A 20,476-nucleotide genomic window follows, 5' to 3' on the forward strand; every position below is an offset into this window, starting at 1 on the left:
AGTAGCTCATAGTTAGAAAACATCCCATCCATCAAACCAAGAAAACGGTGAATTGTACAAGCCTTTAACCCAGATGTTAATCTAGACTTCAACAGAAGTGCTGCTTTCCCTGCTGATGCTGTCACCTGCACTTTACGCTTGCCCAGCATAAGACTTTCTACAATTTGTACCAAAACAAAAGTCTTACTAGTTCCAGGAAATCGGGTGATCAAACAATGATGGCCATTTCTGACTATCCTAACGCCATTTAGTTGGGATTCATCCATGATTAGCTTAGATAAATGCTCAGAAATAAATCATAAACTTGTGCAGATGATTGCGCGAAAATGTAAACATAAACATCAGACTGTAACTATTTACCAAGATAAAGATCCGAGAATCCCGAACGCCCAGCGGAAGTGTTCCGAAAAGATGCTCGCCGCAATACCTTCTTCCGGTCCGACTAGTTCTGTGTTACTGGCGGGACGACTCAAATTTGGATTTATAGGCCCTATGTGTATTCCCATTGGAAATAACGGTGCGAGAATTAATTCAGGTGTGTATCTATTAATTTCAAGCATTTCTGAACAAATTGTCGAAACCCGTATGAAAATCTGTGGAGAATTTATTCGAGAAACCATTGATTGAAAAAAGTGACTGGTTTGGCGTTTGTCTTACCTTGTATTGGGTAATACACATCCAGCGAGTGTATTATAACAAAATCAGTATAACAGTTGTTGCGTGCCCCTTTGCTTTATCTGAGGCAAAGACTGCTATCTTTTCATTTCTTAGACGTGTCATTTCTTCAGAAACTGCGTTATCTTTCTTTATCGCATCTGCATTAAAGTCCAAGAGGAAAAGCCCTGATAACGATGGTATGCGACCAAAGGCAACGTAAGCCTGCCATTTGTTCTTAAGGCTTTCTAATGAAATGACAAACTTATCAAGAGTCTGCCCTGGTACTTTATGAATTGTGCAAGCCCCGCAAAGAACGACTGGAAATTGTATGCAAGCGACTTCTGAATGTAACAGACCTTCCAGCGTTTTGCTTTACTTCTACTGGGAGAATGGGAAAACCGTCTTTGTAAGAATGTAATGAGATCTATGACGACTGACGAGCTGGTCTCCCAATATTCTGTTGTCAAACTTTACAATGAGCGCATTTGGCTTTGGTGATGATTGTTCACTATGAAGAATACCCAGAATGATTCCAGTGGCACCATTGACTAGTTACATCAGCTACATCAAGATTCTTAATCAACATTATTCTTGCATTTTTTGCAAAGACTTAACTGCTGAGAGAGGCTAATTTTTGTGAATCTGCGACCTCACTGTCAAACAGATTGTGCTGTTGAACAGGTGGAAGCTGGTGAAAATCTACCGCCAGAATACTTACACCTCCAAAGAGCGTTCCAGTTCCATCTGTTCCTTTAGCGTCTTATAAACGTTTGTGAAAATGAGTAAACATGGTCCTCCTTACCATGGAAATGTAATCTATGATCAGTATCTTCAGCTGTGACATCGTAGTTCTAAATGTTGCGAGTAAAGAAGGATTTAATCTAAGTGAGTAATATCTACCACGAGGTAGATGGAACACAGCATGGAGTGTCGTACCACCAATGTTATATGACGCTGCCTAAGATGACTTTAACCTTTGATCCGATGACCTTGCACTTCAATCACTTCACTTGTTGCATTGTGACCAATTTTACTTCATAATGTCATACCAAAACATTTATCAGTTAAGCATAACAAAATTTGAAATTTGGAATGTTAAAATCCAAGATCGGACTAGCAGCCATTCTGAATCAGATCACCCCGGAAAAATTGTCCACACAAACCTTGGATGCAAGGGATCATTATAAAAACATCTAAAACATACTCCATTTATTCCCATTATTATTGGGCAAAAGAAAAACAATAGATAGACAGACGGACGGACATCTTGATTACTATAGAGCACCCGCATAGGACAATAACTTCAAAAAGAAAGCCGTTTAGTGCTATAATACAAGACTGTATTTGCATTCTGTATTTAAAGGTTGAGTAATTTGATTACGTTTATTATCATATTCATTATTTTATCGGATGAGAACATTTTCCGTATTTGAAGTGTTGTGACTAGTTTCATCTCGGACTATGATTTCTCGGATTCCGATTTAGTAGTTTGATTTGGTTCATTAGCTAAATATAATCTGCCATTATTGTTCATCTTGTGCATTATGGTTTGAACACTAGCATAGCGGGCAAGGTTTTATCTCTGAGTCACATCCGGTACAGTATTTACCACCAGATTGCAGACCAATACATTTCCGTACACGCCGCTTAAATCCCATGCATTCGTCATCTATCGTCGCTACCCTTTCACACGGCGAGTAAGGCTGCCATTCGGACCACTTGCCAACTTCTGGAACGATAAGTTTGAATACATATAAAAAAAACATATTCAACACTATGTCAGTTAGATTAGCATGCAATCCCACTTTGTCGGACAATACCTAGATTTCGAAACATTTATTAGAAAATTGGTCCAGCGGTTCATTCATATTGTGTTAAAAGTATTAATATGGAGGATATTGTTCTTCCAGTAAAATGTTCATACAGCAACTCAAAAAAATGTAGTAGAATAACAAAAATAGTTGTGTAACGATACAGGTCAATATTAACGGAATAAGAGTCATATCGTTATATGCAATATGATTTCGAGTGAAAGATTTCTTATTTAAGAAATAATTAACGATGATTCGTGTATTATTGCAGGATATACAACGAGGACGAGGATATTTTGCAATTAAATTAATAACGAAGGCCGCAGGCCTGAGTTATTAATTAAAATTGCAAAATATCCGAGTCCGAGTTGTATATCCTGCAACAATACACGAGTGAAAGTTGATTATTTCTATTCTACCATGTACTGTTTAGTTATGCGATCGACCTCTTTCTAATAGAAAAACAGCAAAGAAACCCCGGGGAAACCTTGTAATTTATTTCTTGAGTATTGCATTATTTGTTGATGAAATATACAGGCAATACAGTACTACGATCAAGAGCATCTATCATATGGCTTTGATTTTGAAAATTTAAAAAAAAAAGGATATAAAAAAAGAAAAAAAAGTGGGGGCCTCCGTAGGATTCGAACTCGCGTCGTGATAAAAATATATTGAAAGACTAACCCATTAGCCCACTCGGCTATAGTAACCTTTTATTATACGGGTGAATATTAGATATTTAAAATTGTAACAGCCGTGACTCACGAGCGTGTATTATTGGCACGAGCGTGGGTTATTGGAAAATAATACATGGTTTTTAACCAATCAAAACTGGCGTTACATATATAGTAAACATGGTAGAATTCCTAATAAAGTACCGATGGATGTCCGTGGTATGCATCGCTAATGATGTTTTGTTCCATAGATTTGAATATTAGGGCTTTCACTTTGTGGTGAAAAGACCTATTGTTTTTGTTCTGTTTCTTCTTATTATTATTCTTCTTCTGCATTTCATTTTGTAGAAACTGTAACGCCAAACTGGTTAAAGTTATTCAGATTTCTTTTTCAGCCTTTATTATAGAATGATTTGAAGGGGTGCAGGAAATAAAAATTAAGTAGGTCGAAAAATCCAAAATGGCCGCCATGAAATCAAAGCTTATTTTGCTTAAATGGCCACAACTCAAAAACGGTATGAGTTTAAAAATATTCAAAGGTATATTCATGTAGGATTTATCTGGGGCCAACTTTCACATAATTACGGCTTTGAGGTTAGAGGTCAAACAAAAAAGCTCGCTGGAGGTCAAAGTTATGCTATTTTTAGAAATTTTTCATTTTTTACTATTTTTGAAAACTTCTACAGATCAATAGTGTATGTCATTCCGATGATATTGATACCTTCGGTGTTTTAATAGCACTTCCGGTTAATTTGTAGTACGCCATTTTGAAAATTTCCCTATATATTCTATATTAAAAATCGTTTTACATTTAAAACTTCTTCTCAAATTCCACCAGTGCGACTCAGCACAAACTTTGACAAAATGACAAGGAGATAGTACTGACCAAGTCTTGTTATCATGTGGTCAGTCCGAAATCCAATATGGCCAGCATGACGTCATGTATTGAAAAGTTTAAAATGGCCATAACTAACAAAAATATTCTTCTACACAGGTCATGTAATTATGTTATTTGTAGATAATTCCTTGAGCTAACTTTTTGCTACTAAAAGTTTTCAGGTCAGATGTCAAATAAAAGTTTGCTATGGTGTCAAATATGTCTATTTTTAGAAAATCTTCATTTTTCAATCTTTTTCAAAAAATCTTTCAAAGTATGATGCAGTATGTCATTCTGATGATTTTGATGTCCTTTGTTCTTTGGTAACATTTGTCGTTAACGCGGGACGCCATTTTGAATATTTCTCTCTATATCTTATGTATGCCTACAACTCACATTTTAAGTTTCTTCTCAAATTCCACCAGTGCGATTCAACATAAACTTTGACAAAATGGTTATGAGATGGTACTGACCAAGTCTTGTTATCATAATGGTTGATCCACAATCCAATATGGCCGCCATGACGTCATGTATTAAAAAGTTTAAAATGACCATAACTAAAAAAGGATTTATTCTACAGTGGTCATGTGATTATGTTATTTGTAGATAATGCCTAGCGCTAACATTTATTACAAAAAGTTTTCGGGTCAGAGGTCAAATAAAAAAGTAAAATATGGGGTTAAATTTGTCTATTTTTAGAAAATCTTCATTTTTCAATCTTTTTCCAAAATTCTTTTGAAGTATGACGCAAGATGTCATTCTGATGATTTTGCTGTCCTTAGTTTTTCAGTAAAATTTGCCGTTAACGCGAGATGCCATTTTAAATATTTCCCTTTATATGTTATGTATTTTAAAAATCAAAGGAGTTGGGCGAGGGGAGATAACTTCTACAATGTGCTGTATTGGTTATCTCCCCGCGTCCAACTCCTTTGTTGAAACGTTTCATCTCAGATGCCAGATTAATTCAAAACTAGAATGTGGATGACCTATCCAGTGTTCTTAAATAGTTTTTTTTACGTTTGGAAATACCAAGCCTTTAGGTCATTTATGCTAAGTAGGTGAAAAGCCCGTCAAATTGTTAGCCAACAATTTCTAGTTTGCATTCTTTTTATTAGCTCGCCTGGACCGAAGGTCAAAAACACCCTTGGGGGAAGGAGAACAGATTTTGCATAAATGGTGACTCTGACCCAAAAAGGGGCCAAAGGGGCGGGGCCCAATAGGGGAAATAGAGTTAATTCCTTTGAATCGCTACTAGTCATCAAGTTATGAATGGATTTGAACCCAATTTGGTCAGAAACATCCTTGGGGAAGGGAAACAGATTTTGCATAAATGGTGACTCTGACCCCAAAGGGGCCAAAGGGGCCAAAGGGGCGGGGCCCAATAGGGAAAATATAGGTAATTCCTTTAAATTCGCTACTAGTGATAAAGTCTTGAGTGCATGTTCTAAAAACAATTCTTGAGGTCTTTCAGACCTTAGAAAGTCTTGACTTCATTAATCTTTCAAGCAGTTCGGGTTCCCACACTATAACCATATATAGCATTGTTTGAGATTTACAAATAAAACAAATTGAATATGAACATTATTTTGACATTTGGTCTAATCTAACCAGGTGAGCGATACAGGCCTCATGGGCCTCTTGTTACAGTTGTATTAACTTTACAAAGGGTGCAATTTTGTCGACGCTTACATACAAAATGTACAAGTGACCTGTTATCATAATATGTACTCTTTCGGATATGTCACGTGAACTATTATATCATTAGATAATCAAGTGTGGCAAAGTAAAACCTCAAGGGTCTTAATAAACTTATTTCGATAGAGTGCTGCATATTAAACGTTATTATTCACCTCATCAAGATTCACGGTTTATTGCAAAAAGATCGATATTATCAAATGAACAATTGGTGGCTTTACCCATTTTTGTATGGAAAATGAATTACTGTGTGATATTGTCGTTCAATTTTTTCTTTGTTTGCTTCAAAACGAATGAAATAATTTTGGGACATGCTATGAATTGAATATACATGTACTATATAATTCGACACAAACTACATTTGAGATATTTGAAAGCTAGAATAACTTGGATAGATGAGGTGTATCGAACACAATAGAAAAAGGCAATATAGTTGTGTAAGAAACAGGCTTTCTTTGTGGTTCTATCGGTAAACATCACGATTGCTCTGCAGCACCCATTGCATCAGTATGCTCTTTTATGTTCTATTAGTTCTGTCTTTGTCTTTCTCTCAATTTTCTTTTCAGTACATTTTGTACAGAAAAGGACAATTCAGACAATTACAGTTCCCTTCTGGACGTGAAATTATTTTCTAAAAATGTACAGGCGATATATTCGTTATCACAAAGTTTGTTCCAAAAGAAACAGACTCCAAGCATAAAGTACCAGTGTCAAGTAGTGCAGGAGATAGTCCGGACATATTTTTTTCCTATGGGTAGGTCAAAAGTCAATATGTTGGTCAGAGTGATCTAACTTTCACACATGACACACTGCTTTTCCCAGATGAATCCATTCAGGTTGAATTGGCAGTGTCACGTAGTGTGGGAGATGGATCTTGGGCAAGCCAATATACAGAAGGACGGACACAGCGCAAATCTAGTTCCGCCTCCGGTTCCCTGTAGGGAACCTATACTCACGTTAAAACAAAATTGTAATTCTAACTAAACACATCGATAAAAAGAGGGTTTGGTTTATTTTGTTTAACGTCCTATTAACAGCTAAAACGAGCAAACGATTAATATTTTTCATGGAGACCCTTAAAATTAATAAGACTACATTTAAGTCTTCTGTTCAACGACGACATCCGCCTTTAAAATCTAGGGAAAATCGGCATTAGTTCACATTCTCAAAATGAAACAAATGTTATATAGCAACGGAGCCAACAAGCATATCAGCGAACATCAAATGCGTCAGACTTCATATCATACATGGAAATATCTTTCCCAACGAAAGTATGTCAACCATAAAGCTTCTCCAAATTCATTCTCGGTGTTAGCGTTTTCCTATTATTTGCATGTCCCTAGTTATGGCTATATTCTTTCTTTGTGTTGCTAAATTGACAAACATCCTTTTAAGCTAATATTGAACTTTCCTAAATCAAACCATGGTCTTATTGTGGCCAAGGCAAGTACCCTAGAGATGCATTAAAATACATTTGAAGTTTGTAGTGCCCCCGTTCTGCGTAACACAAATGAACATAAAGATATTTTCTGTGCTTTGTTTTCTTTGTTGGTGTCCCCCTAGACGTTTCTTCTTACCGATCATATTGGCTGTTATTTTTTAAATCAAAGGCTGTTCTAGATTGCAGTTTTAGTTATTTTACCCTTTCCTTGTGTGTTTTGTACATTTAAGCAGATATTAATAAGAGACCCAAATGGCCTGTGTTCCTCACCTGGTTATAATGCAACTGTGAAATTGATCTCGGTTACTGGTGCAGGTACCTAGCAGATAACCACTTTATTCATATTTCCGAGCAAGTTTGGTTTGGTTTGGTTTATTTTGTTTAACGTCCTATTAACAGCTAAGGTCATTTAAGGACGGCCTCCCGTGCTTGCGACATGCATGCGTGTGTTGAGTACGTATGTGTGTTTTGGGAGGCTGGGATATGTTCGTGTTAAGTCTCCTCGTGACAGACCGGGGCTTTTGCCGATTTAAAGTGCTACGTCACTGAAGCATACTGCCGAAGACACCCCCAGCAGGACACCCCGTCCGGTCATATTATACTGACAACCGGCGAACCAGTCGTCCCACTCCGTGTATGCTGAGCGCTAAGCAGGAGCAGCAACTACCACTTTTAAAGACTCTGGTATGTCTCGACCAGAGGACAGAACCCAAAGCCTTCATAACAGGGGCGAACAAAATAGGTTTATTCATTTGAAATAAATTGTATAGCCATTGGTCACATCATTTGGTTTGTTTGGTTTGTTTTTATTTAACGTCCTATTAACAGCCAGGGTCATTTAAGGACGTGCCAGGTTTTGGAGGTGGAGGAAAGCCGGAGTACCCGGAGAAAAACCACCGGTCTACGGTCAGTACCTGGCAACTGCCCCACGTAGGTTTCGAACTCGCAACCCAGTGGTGGAGGGCTAGTGTTAAAGTGTCGGGACACCTTAACCACTCGGCCACCGCGGCCCCTGATCACATCATACTTAAGATCTTAAAACAGGTCTCTTGGTATCTTTGTTATTGAGTAAAAATCGTTTAAAGCTATTGGACTCATTCGATCTGCATTGCAAGTCAATGTAATTTGTTTGAACAATATTTGTAGCCCTTTATCACAGCATGCCACAGGTGCAATGTCATGTATCTGGGCGTTTTGCTTTTTGAGAGATTGTTTAAAGGAATAAAATTACTACGGAAGGGCGACGGCGCCGCGAACGGCATCAGCTAGCTTGTTTTTGGCAAGCCTTGCTGATAAATACAGATAGTTATTGACAGGAACAGTTATGAGCTGGAAAGAGTTATTCCCCTTACACTGCGTACACAATATTGACCTGTGGTTCAAATGTGGCCAATTTCTCTTGCAAACAAACATTTAGTACCTGGCAACTGCCGCACGTAGATTTCGAACTTGCAACCCAGTGGCGGAGGGCTAGTGATAAAGTGTCGGTACACCTTAACCACTACGCACACGCAGTAATGATACGTTGTAGAGCTCTGATGTGTTTTTCTACTTCACAACTATTCCGCGATATCAAAGGTTTTATTTACCTTGAATCGGTACATAAAGAACAATATATGTTTGTATTTAAAATTAAAAAGGGCCTCTGGCATATTTTTTTATTTGAAATGTTAAATATCAAGCCATATTCATCTCGGGATTCTTAAGACAAAACTATATCGTTACATTTTACTACTTGTAATTTAAAAGTTTTCCAATTTCAAACTAGAAACGTGAGTATAGCAATTTATAATTAAATTGAAACATTCTTCGTTTGTTGTTTTGCTGCCCAATTTTACTCAACCTAATGACAGGAACAAAGTTAATCAGCCATAAAGAATGTAATAAAAATAATATAACATATGAATTTTCGTTTAGTTTATTTTGTTTAACGTCCATTTTTAAAGACTCTGGTATGTCTCGGCCAGGGGACAGAACACAAGGCCTTCCTCACAGGGGCGAACGCTCAACGAAAGGCCAAAAGTGAGGCATTGTCAAGGGAGACATTAAGAATAAGAAAGTTTGTAAGAAAGAAGGGAAAAGATAAGATCCCAAATTCAGTCGCCTCTTACGATCATGCAATTGGGGCAGCAGGTACAAATCTTACGCTCTACCTTTAAACATTTAGAGTATAAACTTTGGTTTGGTTTGGTTTATTTTGTTTAACGTCCTATTAACAGCTTCGTCATTTAAGGACGGCCTCCCGTGCGTGCGACATGTATGCGTGTGGTGAGTGCGTATGTGTATTTTGGGAGGCTGCGGTATGTTCGTGTTAAGTCTCCTTGTGATAGGCCGGAACTTTTGCCGATTTATAGTGCTATCTCACTGAAGCATACTGTCGAAGACACCCAGCAGCACACCCCACCCGGTCACATTATACTGACAACGGGCGAAACAGTCGTCCCACTCCAAATATGCTGAGCGCTAAGCAGGAGTAGACAAAATAGTTTACCTGGTACCGGACATGGCTGAACGTTACACATCCTCCTCTCCGTTATATGGCCATTACATGTCGCTCCGCTGTTCAGACATATACGAGATTGCCAGCCTTTTCCGCAAGACACAGTACATTTATGCCACCTGCTCCATACCCTTCCTATAAGTAAAATATCAGTTAATCATGAAGTGAATGTAATGTAATGTCTAGCGAGTAAATTAACACAAAGCTCATTTTGCATTATATTTTTACATTTTCCATTGCTATAAAGCCACAAAACAATCGAGACTGGTAAAATCACAATAAACATGTAAAAAGATTGTATAAACCCAACCAACGCATTGCATGGTCGAATAAACTTGATTATCGTACAATAAACGGTTCATCAACTTGCGTTTAATATACTCATTAAGAGACGATGTTAAGAAATTATAGGGCTACTGACGGGCATATTTATAATGTCATCTCTCTGGATGCCACGCCTTAACACGGTAGCGCAACGTCACATATGACTATGGACCTGGAATAACGGAAATGTAAAATAATACCATAATCTCCGCATTGGTAAGCGTAAGTGAACATATAGAATGGTATATGTACAACGAAAGAAAAATGGGCAATCAGGTTAATGTGTCTTTGATGCAGGTTAATTCATTTTCTCTATACTGCATCTAACGCAATTTGTTTTGAAGTGCTAATGTCTTTCAAGCAATCCTTTTGGGCACTGTACTGTATTAGTATTGCAACCTTTCAACAATTTTCGATATTTAGGGAGAACATAGTCAAGAATTCCTTTTCAAAATAGTAAACAAGTACAAATTTAGCCCGAGTTTTCCTCTGGTCCAGACACTAAGTCCTTTTTAGGGCCAGAGCGCACTACTATATTAAAACGTGGAATTCTCCGACATCGTTTGGTGTCCCTAAGATTTTGGTGCAAACTCAGTAAAATCGTGCGTGATACAACACTACCTAACACTTATTTAGTCCTATATTGGTGTCATATTTCGTCTGTATAGACCCTCACTTTACGCTGGTCAAATTATCACACTTGACTCGACGCAATATTGCTAACTATGTAGGTCGTGGGTGGCCTAATCACCCTAATCAGTGCGCGATGGAGCGAAAAGAAAAAAAAATCAACATTTATTTTGATACAGTTTACCGTTTATAATGTGTAAATAGTGTATTCTTGTATGAAATGTAATATGTTAAGGAAATAATGAGCTTAGTGTTCTGTATTTAAAGAAGAAAAACACCATAAATGATATTTGGTCTTTTCGGCCCATTGCGTTCCGATTCGGTTGCTTAGTTGCACTGTCACTAACAAAATGGCGGGTCAACATTGACAAATTTTGACCAGCGGCGTAAAGCGATGGTCTATACGGACGGGATATAATACTTATATGGGACTAAATGGGTGTTATGGGGTAAATAAATATCTAATCTATCCATATATGTAAGGTAGGTGTTATGTCACGCCCGATTTCATTGAGTCTGCACCAAAATCTTAGCGGGTCGAAAATTCCACGTTTTTATATAGTGCGCTCTTTGTTTTGGTTTGCTGTACTTTATTAACGTGTCTGTATATACATGCATCTGTACTGGAAATGCGCGGGATAGAGAATAGATCTTATTTCTCTGCCTCCAAAGGTAGTCGGACACAATTAACATACATATGCTGGTCCTTTTATACATGTAAACAGGCCAGATATGCTGACACGTATAATTAACATTTGAACTATATTACATAAAACTATTACATGATCTTATATGGAATAGCTAGGTTGTTACATAAGTAAATCAATACACTTTGGCCAGGTAAACAAAAGGGTCAGGCCAGCTTATATTAATCAATTTTACTTATTCCACTACTAAACTACACCAGATATGGTGTCGGAGCCAGAGGAAACTCGGGCTAGTACAAATTGATAGGTCGTTAAAAATAAAACCAAACCAAGTACAAATTTCTTAAACTTCACATGTGGGTTCCACTTGTTATTGTTTGGTTTTATTTGTTCAACAGCTAAGGCTATTCAGGGACGGCCTTCTTTGCCTGCGATATGCATGCGTGAGCAGAGTGTGTATGTGTGTTTGGGAGGCTGTGGTATGTTCGTTAAGTTCCTTGCGATAGTCCGGATCTTCAGCTGATTTATAGTGCCACCTTACTGAAGCATACTGCCGAAGCCAATCAGCAAGACACCCCACCCAGTCACATAATACTGACACCGGGCAAACCAGTCGTCCAAATCCCAATATGCTGTGCGCTTAGCAGGAGTAGAGAAGACCATTTTTCAGGCTAAAGGTATGTTTATGGCAGAAGACAGAGCCCAAAGCCTTTCTAACACGGGCGAACGCTCAACTCAAGGCCAAAAGTGCGGCACTGCCAAGGGAGACATTAGGAAGAAGAGGTTAAGAAAGGAGAGAAAAGATATGATTTCAAATTTATTAGCCTCTTACGATTATATAATGGAGGATCACTAAATGGTAGGCGCCAAGATCCCTCTGGAAAATATTGTTCGTTTTAAACTACAATGTATACGTGAGTGTAACAGTATATATTTACGATTTTGCGTTTCATTTGTTTGATGTTTTTTCGTTTGATTTCCGCATTTACACACCATATTATTTGAGAATTAATGATCTTGTAGAGTAAATGGGTCTTTAGGGACAAAACAATTCTTGGTTTGGTTTGGTTTTGTTTAACGTCCAATCAACTTAACAACACTAGACTATAATGACGTTCAAAAACGAAAAACATCAATTCAAAGCAGATAAAAAGGCTAAAAGTATATTTGTACACTTGAGTATACAGTTAAAAGGTAAATTTATAAAAATCACTATTATCTTACGAACTACTATTGTAGTAGCAATACACGAAATATTAGTTCTATAGCACGAAAGTAATCGAATACAGGAGATGAAGACATCATATCAAACAAGGATATAGTCGTGCCTTCGCACACGCAAATATTGTAGCAACATGCATAAAAAATATATAACCCATCACATAGCATTTAGAATCATTACATGTTGTGATAATCGAACATGAGCTAGGGATTTGGTAACGGGTATACCAAGCAAGGTTTCATCAAAATCGATTATTCCATCAAAAGATAACTTGCATAAAGCAATCTGTTTCACAACAGTCTCATTAAATATGCACGGAATATGACGATACTCAAACTTGGGTAAGGGGGTTAAGGTAGTAAGTCTACCAACCATCAAAATCCGATCGTAAGATATCGTACGGAAAGGAAATCCGGACGGAACCTAATTGTTTATCCCCCGCAAACTTTGTTGGACGAGAGACACTATGCATTTCATTTTTGAAACTTTTGTAAATTTAGAAAAAAAAATCTCACAAGCGTGTAAATCGGAGCAATAAATCATAACGTATTTGACAGTACAATGTTGTTTGAAGGCATGGTTTTCGGGAAACTTTAACTTCACAAGATGTGGTCGAAATGCATGTCAAAATCGCAAATCACAAAGAAACTATTTCCCCTTTATTTACAGCCTTTTAACAGACTGTAGTAAGTTCGTGTGTCTGTTGTGATAGCGCTTTTGAAGACTGTTGTGTCTCTGTCAGGTAACACTCAAAACCCTTCTTCAAATAAGTAAACAGTGAAGGAGTTTCATGGGACACATTGCTTTAACACTTCAAGTGGCACAAGGTCGGCTGTCGTCAAAGAAATAGTTTTCGTATATGTCATCTGTTGGAAGAACGGCCTCTCCTGCGTGCGATATACATGCATGTGGTGAGTGCGTATGTGTGTTTTGGGAGGCTGTGGTATGTTTGTGATAGGCCGGATCTCTTGCCAATTTATAATGCTACCTCACTGAAGCATACTAACGAAGACACCAAGCAGGACACCAAACCCGGTCACACTTTACTGACAACGGGCGAACCAGTCGTCCCACTCCTTATATGCTGAGCGATAACCAGGAGCATCAACTACCATTTAAGACTGAATATATCATGTACAGAAAAGTGTATACATTCACATATTACTATCATTTACTAACCTTTACGAGGTTTACGACCTTGTCGTTCATCATTGCCGTGGATCTCAACGCTTATGTATATTATTAGTAGCGCCACTACAGCCAGTCGTATATCCATGGTCCCTTGATCGGGTCCGTTACGTGTTCTACTTGTATAGAAACTGCACACCTTATTGAAAACGTATTTACAATTACTATACTGGTTAATATAAAACTTAATCACAAGTTTTTATATGGTATTCTGAATCGATTACATGGTGTGATTAAATCATTCTACTCTCAAGTTGTCATATTCGGTCGGCGAGTGATAGCGATACCACATGTTATTGACAGAAATGAAGAATGATCACAAGGACAACCATCTTCCCTCGAGCAAGGCTGCTTAAGAGCGTAACGAACGTGTTAGACAAAAGTAAGTCTGTGTTTGAAAGATTTGTTTACGAAACATGCATTGTGAAGTCATGCGATACGTAAAACATTAATCCGGCACATTTATCAGATGTTTCCTTGCGCATAAAACTGGTGTTGCGGAGAGCTGTCGTCACGTTCAAACAATGCTAAACATACAGCTTAACTGGTTTAGTTTTACAGGAATGGTAATTAAGTCCAGATATTTGTCCTCAATTATGTTTATTTACAGTTACAACGTGGTAACACATGGCTTTAAATGGAAATCACTTTGACACATGCTTGCCACAAGCACTTTAACGAATGATTTATAGACCAGTGACATATTAGTATTTGTTACGACAATGTTATTGAACGATAAAGCGCTTTAGGACTTTTTCGATATATACGTCTTCTGAGGATAAATTGAAAAGGAAATCTTGTCAAAAAATTAAAATATCTTGGATTGAATATTTTAGCGTAACGTTCATGCAATGGATATAGTAGTAATGAAGCATGTTCCGTTTCAAATTAAGTTATTTTCTGATCTAGGTTATTTGACCCGAAGGATCAGGATGAACTATAAGTCATCGTGCTTTGTCCGTCGTTGTCTGCCTTACATAAACTTTTCACTTTTCGAACCTCTTCCCAAGTTATACCATTGGGATTCAGCTCTAACTTACCTTAAATGATCTTGAGATAGTCCTGGTCATGAAAGATGATTTTATTTCAAAAACTCCTGTCATGGCAGTCAAGACGGCCAATTCGTAACATGATTGCACAGGCATTGTTTTTTCTGAACAAGACCTATTTCAAATTTCTCCCAGAGTTCCAATTGTGCCATTGAGCTGGCAATCGAGGAGGATGTTGAGGAAGGGGCAGCCAAAAAACTGTTGTCATTTCACAGCCTTGTAAAATTTTGACATGGCAGCCATGGTGGCCATTTTGTAAGGTGATTGCGCAATCATGGTTTTCATGAACAACACTTATTTCAAGCTTCGTCTCATGTTCCACCAGTGTTTTGGTTTTGGTTTTTTTTTTGTTTAACGTCCTATTAACAGCTAAGGCCTCCCGTGCTTGCGATATGCAAGCGTGTGGTGAGTGCGTATGTGTGTTTTTGGAGGCTGCAGTATGTACGTGTTAAGTCTCCTTGTGATAGGCCGGAACTTTTGCCGATTTAAAGTGCTACCTCACTGAAGCATACTGCCGAAGACACCCAGCAGGACACCCCACCCGGTCACATTATACTGACAACGGGCCAACCAGTCGTCCCACTCCCAAAATGCTGAGCGCTAAGCAGGAGTAGCAACTTCCATTTTTAGAGACTCTTGGCATGTCTCGGCCAGGGGACAGAACCCAAAACCTTCCTCACTGGGGCAAACGCTCAACTAAAGGCCAAGAGTGAGGCATTGTCAAGAGAGACATTAGGAAGAAGAAAGTTTGCGTTTAGGATCCACAGAACCAAATGATTTCCCATATACGAAAATGTTAACGTTTATCACTGTCCTGCTTAAATGGAGTTTTCAACACTGGTCCACTAGCCATAATTTTTAAGAATGTCATCTCGGAAACCTGTTAATAGAATGATTAAAAATTCTACCGATTTGAACTTTTTTTTTATATGGGGGCCACCATCTTAATTAATTCCCCCTGACAAAAAAAAACAACATTTTTTTTCTATATATTTTACATCTACATGTAATTCCCAGCCCAAACATAACATTTTGGAAACTTCTCTCACCTAAATATCCAATCAGCAGGCCCCGATGCATTCACCTTCCTATCAAATCTTCTGCCCAAACGGGGAAAACCCACAATCTATTTTTGATTTGGTTCTGTGGTCCCTATAAAATCGTACATATTTTTCAAATTTACCTTTTATGGGACTGGATAGGACCAAGCGATATAATGTCCAAATAGGAAGTGGCTGGCTGCAAGTCTTGGGCTGGTAGGTCAAGTCTTCTATTGAAAATGTTAACGTTTAACACTGTCCTGCTTAAATGGAGTTTTCAACACTGGTCCACTAGCCATAATTTTTAAGAATGTCATCTCGGAAACCTGTAAATAGAATGATTAAAAATTCTACCGATTTGAACTTGCTTTGGCCCCTGGGGGTCAGTCAGGGCCAACATGTGCATACCATCAAACTGCCATCCAAAGCTGATAATGTTAACCAAATTAGAATGAATTCCAATAGAAATCAAACAAATAATAGTCAAAAATGAGATTTCCCTATATAAACTATAGTAAAGTTTACCCCCTCCCCAGGGGCAAATGTGAGACCCGAGGGTCAGGAAATTCACAATTTTGGTAAAGCACATTAAGACCGTTCCATCTATGAAGAGTGTTTGATTCCATCATATCTGAGATTAGCTGCCCTGCAGGTAGGGCGTAAGAATTGTACCTGCTGCCCCCATTGCATGATCGTAAGAGGCGACTTAATTTGGGATCTTGTCTTTTCGTTTCTTTCTGAACAACTTTCTTCTTCCTAATGTCTCCCTTTACAATGCCTCACTTTTGGCCTTAAGTTGAGCGTTCGCCGCTGTGAGGAAGGCTTTGAGTTCTGTCCCCTAGCCGAGACATACCAGAGTCTTTAAAAATGGTAGTTTCTGCTCCTGCTTAGCGCTCAGCATATTAGGAGTGGGACGACTGGTTCGCCCGTTGTCAGTATAATGTGACCGGTCAGGGTGTGCTGCTGGGTGTCTTCGGCAGTATGCTTCAGTGAGGTAGCACTATCAATCGGCAAAAGTTCCGGCCTATCACAAGGAGACTTAACACCAACATACCGCAGCCTCCCAAAACACACATGCGCACTCGCCGCACGCACGGGAAGCCGTCCTTCAAGGACCTTAGCTGTTAATAGGACGTTAAACAAAATAAACCAAACCAAAAAATCTGAGATTAGAGAAGATTTTTGAAGTTTGAGTCAATTTGACCCTTTTTGGACCCGCCCATCAGCCCCTGGGGGTCAGTCAGGGCCAACATGTGCAAACCATCAATCTGTTATCCCCTACTGATAATGTTAACCAAGTTAGAATGAATTCCAATAGAAATCCAACAAATTATAGTCAAAAATGTGATTTCCCTATATAAACTATAGTAAAGTTTACCCCCTCCCCAGGGGCAAACCTGAGACCCCAGGGTCATGAAATTCACAATTTTGGTGAAGCACCTTAAGACCCTTCCATCTATGAAGAGTGTTTGATTCCACCATATCTGAGAGTAGAGACGCCCTTTTTAGCCCCGCCCCTCAGGCCCCTGGGGGTTGAGGACCATATAATTCACAATTTTGGTTGACCTTTAGCCATAAAAGCTTCCTGCCAAATTTCATTGAATTTGGTTAAGGGGTTTTGGAGAAGAAGTTGAAAATGTAAATTGTTTACGGACGCACGACGCACGACGGACGACGACGGACAAAAGGGGATTAGAATAGGTCACTTGAGACTTTGTCTCAGGTGACCTAAAAACTAGGACAAGAACAATTATTTATATAAATGAGTCAAAACACTCACAGGACACTGGACCGGGCTAGGTACAAGATAACGACCATCAAAAATCGAACCGGGGTACTGACTACATAACAACCAGACACACCACGGGACTACGAAACCCGCTTTATACAGCTACCATTGAAATACAAACTATATATCCGTATCACCCTGGTATATGGCCCCCTTTACACTCTACACAGACCAATATTTTCATTATAAACAATCCCAGAATGTAATTTCCTCTTTGGATTCTACCAAAATACCTCCATGATGAAAATGCCAGCCGAAAACCTTCAGATGGGTCCCATCATCTGGTGTCCAGGGACGCTGAATAGCATAAGATGTCTTATCCGGTAGCTCCCTATAGAAATTACGGAACCAAATGATTTCCCGTCGACGATAATGTTAACGTTTACCACTGTCCTGCTTAAATAAATGGAGTTTTCAACACTGGTCCACTAGCCATAATTTTAAAGAATGTTATCTCGGAAACCTGTAAATAGAATGATTAACAAGAAGCCCATTGGCCTTAACGGTCACATGAGATTTGAAATATTTTAGTTAATCTAATTGATCCTTTTTGGCCCCACCCATCGGTCCAAGGGGTCAGAGGGGGCCGCGGTAGCCGAGTGGTTAAAGTGTCCCGTCACTTTATCACTAGCCCTCCACCTCTGGGTTACGAGTTCGAAACCTACGTGGGACAGTTTCCACGTACTGACCGTAGGTCGGTGGTTTTTCTCTGGGTACTCTGGCTTTCCTCCACCTCCAAAACCTGACACGTCCTTAAATGACCCTGGCTGTTAATAGGACGTTAAACAAAAACAAACCAAACATCAACCCAAGGGGTCAGACAGGGCCAACATGTGCATATCATTAAGCTGACATCCCATGCTGATAATTTTAAGAAAGATAGAATAAATTCCAATAGATATCAAACAAGAGGCCCAGGGGCCTTAACGCTCATCTGACTCTAAATCAAAGACCCTTATACTATTGTAGTATGCATTCTCTGTAGCAGGTTTAGTGGCACTGTTGGCCATGCTGGCCATCTTGGATTTCTGACCGACCCGATAAATAACAACACTTGGTCAAGACCATCTCAGGATCATTTCTGGTAAGTTAGAGCTGAATCCCACTGGTGGAATTTGAGAAGTTTGAAATAGGCGTTGTTCAGAGGAACCATGATTGCGCAATCATGTTACAAAATGGACGCCATTGCTGCCATGTCAAAGTTTTTACGAAGCCGAAAAATAACAACACTTTGTTGGCTCTCCTTCCTTAAGATCTTCACCAATTTCCAGCTCAATGGCACCAATGGAACTGGAGAAGAAGTTTAAAATGTGGTTTTTAAGATGGCTGTCATGTCGGCCATCTTGGATTTCTGATTGACCCAATAAATAACACTTGGCCAGGACCATTTCAGGATCATTTCTGGAAAGTTAGAGCTGAATCCCACTGTTGGAATTTGAGAAGAAGTTTGAAATAGATGTTGTTCAGAGGAACCATGATTGCGCAATCATGTTACAAAATGGCCGCCATGGCTGCCATGTCAAAGTTTTTATGAAGCCGAAAAATAACAACACTTTGTTGGCTCTACTTCTTTAACATCCTCAATAATTTCCAGCTCAATGCCACTCATGGCGGCCATCTTGGATTTCTGACCGACCCGATAAATAACAACACTTTGTCAAAACCATCTCAGGATCATTTCTGGTAAGTTAGAGCTGAATCCCACTGGTGGAATTTGAGAAGTTTGAAATAGGCGTTGTTCAGAGGAACCATGATTTTGCAATCATGTTACAAAATGGCCGCCGTTGCTGCCATGTCAAAGTTTTTACGAAGCCGAAAAATAACAACACTTTGTTGGCTCTCCTTCCTTAAGATCTTCACCAATTTCCAGCTCAATGGCACCAATGGAACTGGAGAAGAAGTTTAAAATGTGGTTTTTAAGATGGCTGTCATGTCGGCCATCTTGGATTTCTGATTGACCCAATAAATAACACTTGGCCAGGACCATTTCAGGATCATTTCTGGAAAGTTAGAGCTGAATCCCACTGTTGGAATTTGAGAAGAAGTTTGAAATAGATGTTGTTCAGAGGAACCATGATTGCGCAATCATGTTACAAAATGGCCGCCATGGCTGCCATGTCAAAGTTTTTATGAAGCCGAAAAATAACAACACTTTGTTGGCTCTACTTCTTTAACATCCTCAATAATTTCCAGCTCAATGGCACCAGTGGAACTGGAGATGTTTAAAATGTGTTTTTCAAGATGGCTGCCATGGCGGCCATCTTGGATTTCTGACCGACCCGATAAATAACAACACTTGGTCAAGACCATCCCTGGATCATTTCTGGTAAGTTAGAGCTGAATCACACTGGTGGAATTTGAGAAGTTTGAAATAGGTGTTGTTCAGAAGAACCATGATTGCGCAATCATGTTGCAAAATGGCCGCCTTGGCTGCCATGTCAAAGATTTTAGGAAGCAGAAAAATAACAACACTTTGTTGGCTCTCCTTCCATAAGATCCTCACCAATTTCCAGCTCAATGGCACCAATGGATTTGGTGTGGTTTGGTTTATTTTGTTTAACGTCCTATTAACATCTAAGGTCATTTAAGGACGGCCTCCCGTGCGTGCGTGCGACATGCATGCGTGTGGTGAATGCGTATGTGTGTTGTGGGAGGCTGCGGTATGTTCGTGTTAAGTCTCCTTGTGTTAGGCCGGAACTTTAGCCGATTTATAGTGCTACCTCACTGAAGCATACTGCCGAAGACATCCAGCAGCACACCCCACCCGGTCACATTATACTGACAACGGGCGAACCAGTCGTCCCACTCCAAATATGCTGAGCGCTAAGCAGGAGTAGAAACTACCATTTTTAAAGACTCTGGTATGTCTCGGCCAGAGGACATGACCCAAAGCCTTCCTCACAGGGGCGAACGCTCAACTAAAGGCCAAAAG

At 39.1% G+C, this 20,476-nt stretch overlaps 1 protein-coding gene across 1 annotated transcript; it reads right to left on the reverse strand.

Annotated features, from left to right (window-relative positions):
* Positions 1–588: 588 nt before the first annotated feature.
* On the reverse strand, positions 589–13,980 carry LOC117342988 (thrombospondin-2-like). The gene is made up of 3 exons (XM_033905317.1): positions 13,658–13,980; positions 9,647–9,790; positions 589–2,386 (listed from the first exon to the last, which is right to left on the reverse strand). The coding sequence occupies exons 1-3, from the start codon at positions 13,752–13,754 to the stop codon at positions 2,214–2,216; spliced, it is 414 nt and encodes a 137-aa protein (XP_033761208.1). The 5' UTR covers positions 13,755–13,980; the 3' UTR covers positions 589–2,213.
* Between the last annotated feature and the right edge of the window lie 6,496 nt (positions 13,981–20,476).

The sequence above is a fragment of the Pecten maximus genome, chromosome 14 (assembly GCF_902652985.1).
Source record: "Pecten maximus chromosome 14, xPecMax1.1, whole genome shotgun sequence".
NCBI classification, from domain to species: domain Eukaryota; kingdom Metazoa; phylum Mollusca; class Bivalvia; order Pectinida; family Pectinidae; genus Pecten; species Pecten maximus.

Bases quoted from the DNA above. Each gene is read 5' to 3' on its own strand.
- LOC117342988 (XM_033905317.1), bottom strand. From the start codon at position 13,754: ATGGATATACGACTGGCTGTAGTGGCGCTACTAATAATATACATAAGC. The intron at 9,791-13,657 runs GTTAGTAAATGA...TTTTACTTATAG, and splicing joins AGGTCGTAAACCTCGTAAAG to GAAGGGTATGGAGCAGGTGG. The intron at 2,387-9,646 runs GTAAACTATTTT...TTATCGTTCCAG, and splicing joins TCAGCCATGTCCGGTACCAG to AAGTTGGCAAGTGGTCCGAA.